Here is an 8,826-nt window from a genome sequence, read left to right as displayed (position 1 = left end):
GCCAGATGACCCCCCTTGTCGTCCGGAATGCGGTACACCCGAAAGCGCAACGGCCGTATCCTGCACGTCTTTTACAGATTTGAAGGAAAGGATAAATGAGCATTTACCACGCGTTGACGCGGCGAGCCACAAGCGGTAATGTTGCAATCATCTGCATATTTCCCCACGCCGCGAGCTCAAAGACGGCGCGCTCGAGTTCCGGCGGTTGCACTGGGTCGGCATGGTAGGGGTCGGCATGGTAGAGGAGAGGAAGGAACGGTTATGTAACATGTCATCATGATGCATCAGTACTAGTGGCGTCGGTGACGTCGGTGAAGTCGGTGATGTAAGCCACGTCACCTCTGCAATTGCCCACCATCGTTATGGACCCAGCTTTGCCGCCAGAGCTGGAGCGCGTCGTCTTCGACCTCGCGGCGTGGAGAGACAAGGAGGTGATGTGCACGCTAGTGCTTGTTGCACGGCGCGTCCATGTCTGGTGAGTCACTGGCTTGTATACTGTAATCTGTTCTCCCAACAACCCCAGGATCGGACCGCTGCGCTATCGGGTGCGCCTCGGGCTGTGGCAACTCATCGGCCATTGTCCCGCCAGCCGGATTCACACCCGCCACCTCGCCGTTTGCGGACCTTGGCTGCACACTGGCGGTGACCACCGTGACGCAGCAGCGAGTAGCATCCCGCGCATCCTCCGCGCATTTCCACACCTTGTCAGCCTGCGCTTGTGGACCATCACCGCCGCAAGCATCGCCGACCTTCGCCTCTTCCTCGCCCTCCCGGCACTCCGCCGGCTCGCCATCAACCTCGAGGCCGTCTTCTCGGAGCGCGCCGCCGGGCCGGACCCGCCGCCCGCGCCGCTTGCACACGTGACGCACCTCGAGCTCTTTCAGGTACGCGGCACGCCTCTCGCACTCCCCCGGCTGGCGGCCGCGTTCCCCGCCCTCACACACATCGCGCTCTTCTACGGTGATGTGCCCAATCTGAATCGGATGCGGCATGCACTGCTGTGCTGGCCCGCGTTGGTGGTGCTGGTGCACGTGCTCGACGGTGCATTCGCACAGGAACCCAACGAGGCGGAGCAGGCGCTACATGCGAAACGCGCGGCGGAGCTAACCGCCATTGATCCCCGCTTGGTAATCTTGCGTCTGGAACACAGTGGGGAGCGCGACTGGGAGCACGGGGCGTGGGGCGGGCGGGACTATTGGTGTCGCGCCGAAGAGATTGTTGCCGCCAGAGGCTTGCTAACCTCCAACTAGTCAACGATGGCAACGATGCCATTGCCATCTGCAGGCAGCTGTCAGGAGACTTCGACCAGAGCGCAGCCATGCTGTCGCGACTTGCCAGACGGTGGGGGCGCGCAACGGGGCAATCCTGTAATGGCAGTCAGAACCTGCGGATGGAAGGAAAACGTTGACACCGCCATTCGGGGTCATGGCATATATCCGTGGGACTGAGTCGGAGACTCGGATTGACGCGCGCCGACTATTGGTTGGCCCACTCGGACTCGGTCGCGGGCGCGTGGGTATTGGACTCGGGCGGAGGTGGACTCTCGACGGCTGGCGCTGCTAGTAGATGACCATTGGCTTCAAATTTAAGCAATCTCACTGTTTGTCTCACGCGTCGTGAACTCCAAACGGCGACGCTGTGTCCGATGAACAGCTCAAGACAATTTTACATGTTCCGCGTGCGATGCAGCGATGATCGCTGCGTCCATGTGGCTGCAACGTGTCTGATGAATCTCAGCCTGAGGCTTGCGCGAGTTTGATGTTTCTCAGATATTCCTAATGGACAGGACGGCCCGCCGGGAGCGTCGGGTGCTCTCAAACGCAACATACACAGACATGAAGTGTGCCCATATCAACGTGCACGGCCTGGGCTGCGGTACCTGCTCTGGGCCAAGCTCAGGCTGCAAGTCAGATACCGCGACACCCCGGGCCGGGCTCCGTGTGTGCCATCATACATGTGGTTGGGCTAATGGAGTTCACCGCTTCTCAGGTGACACTTGTGGTGACAAGGACATGATGCCTCATGGGAGGCGATGCTCCTTTCTTGCACTCGACCACCATGTCCCAGACCTACATCCTCCGGAGTAAGCCTTCATCCATGTAGCCCTCAGCAGTGCTGACTTTTGTGTTGTAGTCAATTCAGCACAAGACCCAGATAGCTTGGATAACAAACCAGTGAAGACTACAAAGCTCTATGCTGTCATCCGCCTGGGGGGCCCCACTGGGCAAGTTCTGATTGAGACAAAGAAGATGAAAAGCACCCAGATTACTCACTGGAGTGTGAGGGAACAGATGTGAGTTTCATAAATCCCCAGTATGCATGGTTGACTGACAAACCATATAGTATTGTTGAATCAAATGATGTGAAACTTAATTTTGCACTTTTCCACTGGCACAAATGGGGAAAGGATGATTTGCTTGCTCAGCAGATATATACTGTGCAGGAACTTCTAGACAAAAGTGCTACTGGAGATTGTAAGTGTTCTACTGCTGGTCAGCAGATCATTGATAGTGGTAGCTGTTCCATTGGACACTTTGAATAAGAAAGATGGAAGCTTTGAGGTGTGGCTCACACCACTGGAGCTGGATAATCAAGTGGAACTTCAGGTAACAACTGGAATTTTTCCCCAATATCCATTCTCAATGGAAAATTCATAGAAACAACCTTTGTGGAAGAAGATCCTTTACAAAAAGGCCCAAAGCAGTGTGAAGGGACTATCAGCAATCCTGGATGTTCTTAATCCAATAGTTCCTGCTCCATTCAATGCTCCTCTCCAAGTGTTGGATACATTATTTGGTTGGATCATTGTAAATCCTGAGATTGCATCACCCTGTTACAAAGCTAATCATTTTGTAGGAATATCAGAACAATAAGGAGGATCTGGAGGCCTTGGTCATGACACTAACAGGTAATCTGGAGAAAATCAACCAACAAATCTCTGATGGGCATAAATACAACCCAATCGTCATTAGAAGCAGTGAGAGCTTAGCACAGTATGTATTTCCCATCAGTTATTGAAGTCTGAAAATGGTTTAGGTTACTCAAAACAGAAACTATGAAGTTACAGAAACTTAAACAGTCAAAACTCCAGAGCTTCATACAGCCTGATGAATTTGCCAAGAGCATTCAAGCTTGTACTAATGAGCTAGCCCAAGGTCTGAACGATCATATGGTGATATACACATATTTACAACCATAAATTATATCAACTAATAAATTATCCCTAACAGAACATAATAACTCAGTCAATTGCCCTAGATGTGACAAATATCATGAAATTGACAATGGTATTGAAAATTGTTATACTCTGGACCATTTACCATATATTATCAGGCAGGAAAACTGCCCTTTGCACCGAAAGCATTATTTAGCGCAGATCAAGGATTGAGGACTGCACGAAGATCATGTACCATGGGAACCCGCCAAGAGCTACTGAAAATACTTGAAAACTGGATTGAGGACCCAAATGGCTCTCAGATATTTTGGCTTAGTGGTATGGCAGGCTCTGGGAAGTCGACTGTGGCCTATACAATTTGCAAGGAACTAGAAGACCAAAAGCAATTAGCTGCATCATTCTTTTGCTCTAGAACTGACCCTCTGTCAAGAACCTTAGGGAACATCATTCCCACTATTGCCAGACAGCTTCTTGAAGAGTATACACCATATGCTCAAAGTCTGTCCAATACCAGTTTGGATATCATAGTACCCTCTTCAAGAACACATGTCAAGAAACTATTGGCAGAGCCCTGGAAAAACTCTATGCAACACCACACTATACCACATCTCATTGTAATTGATGCTTTGGATGAGATTGAAGGAAGCCAGGGACACGATATCCTTGAACAGTTGATGAATGAAATCAACCAAGACTTCAAGGGTTTGAAATTCTTGATCACAAGCCGTCCAAATCCTCAAATTGCCAGACATGCTGAAAAACTCAAAGAAAACATTTACCATCTTGAGTGGATCCCAAAAAACCAGGCAACTGAGGATATTCAGCAGTACATTGGCACAGAGCTGCCACAACTGTATGAAGAGGATATGCATTATATTGTTCAGCAGGCTCAAGGGCTTTTCATTTATGCCGCAACAATTGTCAGATATCTTAAACCTCTACAGTATGATCTGACACCACAACAACAACATGACCGAGTAGTGAGATTGTCTACAAGTGGAAGGCTGGCTAGTCTGGATGATGATGAAGACAACCTTCAAATTGCTACCCTATATAAATATATTCTTTCTGAAGGAATACCATCAGAGAAACCTGAAATGGTTCAGCGTCGGCATATATTATATGCTGTAGTATCAGCCCGGCAACCACATACTATCAAAACTCTTGCACCACTTGTAATAGGGAGTATGTCTGCACAGCCAGATGAACTAGCTGTTGAAAAGAGCATCAAAGCTTTCCATGCTGTATTATATATATCCACAGCTGATCAGCGCATTTATTGCTATCATAAATCATTTGATGACTTTATTCTACATTGGGCAAAAGTAGAACATGAAGATGAGGCCAAGGATTACTTTATTAATGAAACACACAATGTATTCAATATTTTGGAGAAGGAGCTGAAGTTCAATATCTGTGACTTAGCATCATCCTACCAAACAGATAACGAGGATGTTAATCTGGATTTGAAGATCCAGGAACGGATAGAAGTAAAACTCAGATATTCTTGCCAAAACTGGGGTGCACATCTAGACTCTATCAGACATGATAATCCAAGAGTACAGGAAATCATCCAGGATCTACAGCAATTTGTAGAGATTAAGATATTATTTTGGATGGAGACCATGAATTTGATTAAGAGAGACTGTCGGATAGCACTTGACCAGGCCCTAAGTTGGATATATAAAGTAAGTATTCAAGAAAATTCAGCAAGAGTGATATTAACAAAACCATCAGGTCCAGGGAACAGAGATGATAAAGGATCATTTATACAGGGCCCAATCTCTATGGACTTACTATATAAATGGCTTAGGGGTATTATCAACTCCACAGTTATATATAACTGGTCTAGCAGTGGAATTAGGAAGAAGGAGAGGGGATTGTGTTTGGGGAAAGTATTTTCCCCAGCTAGTCAGAGTAACCTGTGAGAATATGGTTCACGATAGGGTCTTGATAAATTATCGGGGTCACAGGTGGAGTGTTCAGGCAGTAGCATTTTCTCCAGATGGCACAAAAGTTGTTTCTAGCTCTGAGGACAGAATAGTTAAGATATGGGATGCAGCTACAGGAGCAGAAGAACACAGGCTTAAAGGCCACTCTGATAGTGTAACATCTGTTGCATTCTCTCCCAATGGGATAAAAGTGGTTTCTGGCTCTGTTGATAGAAGTATCAAGATCTGGAATGCAGCTACAGGAGTGGAAGAGCAAAACTTTAACGGCCACTCTCGCCGGGTAACATCTGTTGCATTCTCTCCAGATGGTATGAAAGTAGTTTCTGGCTCTAGGGACAAGACAGTGAAGATCTGGAATACAGTGACAGGAGCAGAAGAGCATAGCCTTACTGGCCACTTTTCCTCTGTAAAATCTGTTGTATTCTCTCCAGATGGCATGAAAGTGGTTTCTGGCTCTGATGATAAGAAAGTCAAGATATGGAATATAGCTACAGGAGCAGAAGAGCAAAGCCTGAAGGGTCATGCTAATCGTGTAGTATCTGTTGCATTCTCTCCTGATGGTACGAAGGTAGTTTCTGGCTCTTGGGACAAGACAGTAAAGATCTGGAATGCAGCAACAGGAGCAGAAGAGCTGAGCTTCAATGGCCACTCTCATTGTGTAACATCTGTTGTATTCTCTCCAGATGGCATGAAAGTGGCTTCTGGCTCTAGGGACAAGACAGTTAAGATCTGGAATCCAGCTACTGGTGAAGAAGAGGAGAGCCTCAATGGCCACTCTCTTTATGTAACATCTGTTGCATTCTCTCCAGATGGCATGAAAGTAGTTTCAGGATCTGGTGATACACTAGTCAAGATCTGGAATGTAGCTACAAAAGCAGAACGACAGAAATTCAACAGCCATTCTGACTATGTAGCATCTGTTGCATTCTCCTTAGATGGCATGAAATTGGTTTCTGGCTCTCATGATAAGACAGCCAGGATCTGGAATGCAGCTACTGGCGCAGAACTGCAGACCTTTAATGGCCACTCTAGTTATGTCATAGTTGTTGCATTCTCTCCAGATGGCATGAAAGTGGTGTCTGGCTCTACTGATAAAAGTGTCAAGATCTGGAATGCAGCTACTGGTGAAGAAGAGCAGACCTTCCACAGCCACTCTAATCATATGATGGGAGCTGTAGCTTTCTCTTCAGATGGCATGAAAGTGGTTTCTAGCTTTTATAACATAGTCAAGATCTGGAATGCAGCTACTGGAGCAGAAGAGCAGAGCTTGAATGGTCACTCTAGTTCTATAACATATGTTGCATTCTCTCCAGATGACATGAAAGTGGTTTCTGGCTCTTGTGATCAGACAGTCAAGATCTGGAATGTAGCCACAGGAGCGGAAGAACAGAGCTTCACTGGCCACTCTGTTCATGTAACATCTCTTGCATTCTCCCTAGATGGCATGGAAGTGGTTTCTAGTGCAGGTCGTATCAAGATTTGGAATGCAGCTACAGGCGCAGAACAGCAGACCTTGAATGGCCGCCACCGTGACCAAATAAACTGTGTAGCATTATCTCCAGATGGCATGAAGGTGGTTTCTAGCTCTCATGACCAGATAGTGAAGATCTGGAATGCAGCCACAGGAGCAGAAGAGTGGAGCTTCCATCACAACGCTGGTTGTATAACATCACTAGCATTCTCTTCAGATGGCACAAAAGTAGTTTGTGGCTCTGCTAACAAGATAATCCGAGTCTGGGATATATCACCCACCCTGCCAAAGTATTCTATTGACATTGATGGTTGGCTTATTGGCCCCTACCCTGCCACGGACCGTATCTTTTGGTGTTCCCCCATTCTCCGCCGCACCCTTCAAATCAACCAATGCACTCTTATAATATCCCCTGAGGGACATGCAGATATTGACATTGATTTGAACTTCCTTGGTCCCAACTGGGCGAAATGTTATGCACCACCCATACCCTCTATATTCCCATACATTGCTGCTCTTTTTGTCATGTTGCTTCTTGTCACCATCAATGAGTTTTACTAATAGTATATAGCCTTGTTACAAAAATTGAATAAATTCTTACAGAATCACATTTGAGGTTCCAATGGGTTGAAAAGCCCTGTGAACCTTATTGTTTGTTCATCCAGTCCTGAAATTTGTACCATACATTAAAAGTAGACATATGCACACTTCCACTGTTCCTGTATGGCTGAGTTGTGTGAATTTATGCACATGTTTGGCAGTCCTTGCTGTTGAAGCCCTGATTTGCTAAGAACAGCTGTAAAATGTAAGTAATCAAGTATCACAGCAAGATTATTGTTCTTAGGTTATCCCTAATATTATCAATAAGCAGTAAGTCTTGTAGCCCTCTCGTGCCAGCCTGTTTGAGTGTAAATTTACACCTGAGTTCCCATTGGACAACTTTCCATAAAGATATATTGTGATGCAACCACGACATCATCTATGGAATCACTGGCAATACTGGCCCTTGTCACACTTCAGCAGACCAAGTAAGCAGACCATTCACATATTCCACTACAACCATTCCATTTTATCCTATCCAATATATATATATATATCCTATCCTATCATATACCACACTGCAACATATGTATATATATAATCAACATCCGAGAGCGACGCGGCGAGAACACTAAACACTGAAGACGAGGCGAGAAACGTGGGAGGGCGAGTAACCAAGGCAGGGGAGAGTAGACGATAGACGACAGCCGCGGGAAGAGTAGAGAGTAGACGATAACCAAAAACGACGACGATAACACGGGTGATGCGTATGTAAACAGCAAGGGCGAGGGCGAGGCAAGGGGGCGAGAGTCGAGAGAGAGAGACGTAAAACACAGCTGACGGAAAGGAGAAAAAAAAAGACGAAAACACATAACTGATATCCGGATGGCGAGGTCAAAACGGGCGCGACCCCGAGCGCGGCCGCCCAATCGGCTCCTGTGGCTGCCACGCGCGTGCACGGTCACGGTCGCGGTCGCTGTCCGGGCCAAAGGGCGCGAAGCCGCTGCTGCCGTTGCCAAACACGGAGCCAAACGCACCGCCACTGCCGGTCGGGACCGGGGTTAACGTCGAACGGCGAGCGCCGGCCATGACCATGCACCTGCACGAACGCGCCCGTCGCCCGCGGGCCAGCGCGCCTTCATCCCCGCGTCCGTGTACGGCGCGCGCCAGCTCGGCGGCGCGGCCGGCGGGAGCGGCGGGGAGGTGCGGGCCGGGACCGGGGGGCGGTACGCGTCGGAGGCGGCCGGGACCGGATGGTATCTGTCGGAGGAGGAGGGGGGGCGGGACTGGAGGGCGGCAAGAGTCGGAGGAGCTGGCGAACGCGGAGGCCGATTGGTGGTGGGTAGACGACTGGGGATGGGCCGCGGAGGGCGGGGCGTCGTTGAGGAGCGCCTGTTGGAGGAGCATGACGATCTCGTCTTTGGACAGGCCCGCGAGCATCTGCTGCGCGGCGTTGGCGGTCAGTGGTGTTGACGGAGCACTGATCACGTGCGAACTCCGGACTGCGGACTGCGGACTGCGGCTGCGGATTACGGACTCCGGACTGCGGCTGCGGACTACGGACTCCGGACTGCGCGGACTGCGCGCTGCGCATCTCATGTACTATAAATTCAGCCCATATACCTAGTTTAGAGAATAGATTCTTTACCCCCCACTTTTTGTTCTTCAACAGGTTATGGGCCCCGGCC

The 8,826-nt window shown here is 48.8% G+C and overlaps 2 protein-coding genes across 2 annotated transcripts; both read left to right on the top strand.

Annotated features, from left to right (window-relative positions):
- Positions 1-347: 347 nt before the first annotated feature.
- Positions 348-1,250, top strand: MIND_00584200 (uncharacterized protein; the record flags this gene model as incomplete). Its single annotated transcript, XM_037362600.1, has 2 exons — positions 348-475; positions 524-1,250. The coding sequence occupies exons 1-2, from the start codon at positions 363-365 to the stop codon at positions 1,248-1,250; spliced, it is 840 nt and encodes a 279-aa protein (XP_037220521.1). The 5' UTR covers positions 348-362.
- A 4,313-nt stretch (positions 1,251-5,563) lies between these two features.
- MIND_00584000 (uncharacterized protein) lies at positions 5,564-7,159 on the top strand (the record flags this gene model as incomplete). The annotated part of the gene is made up of 1 exon (XM_037362599.1): positions 5,564-7,159. The coding sequence occupies one exon, from the start codon at positions 5,564-5,566 to the stop codon at positions 7,157-7,159; it is 1,596 nt and encodes a 531-aa protein (XP_037220520.1).
- Positions 7,160-8,826: the final 1,667 nt, after the last annotated feature.

Source organism: Mycena indigotica, assembly GCF_014461135.1.
Source record: "Mycena indigotica strain 171206Taipei chromosome Unknown Mind.scaff0005, whole genome shotgun sequence".
Classification (NCBI taxonomy): Eukaryota; Fungi; Basidiomycota; class Agaricomycetes; order Agaricales; family Mycenaceae; genus Mycena; species Mycena indigotica.
This window is presented reverse-complemented; position numbering and strand designations above follow the sequence as displayed.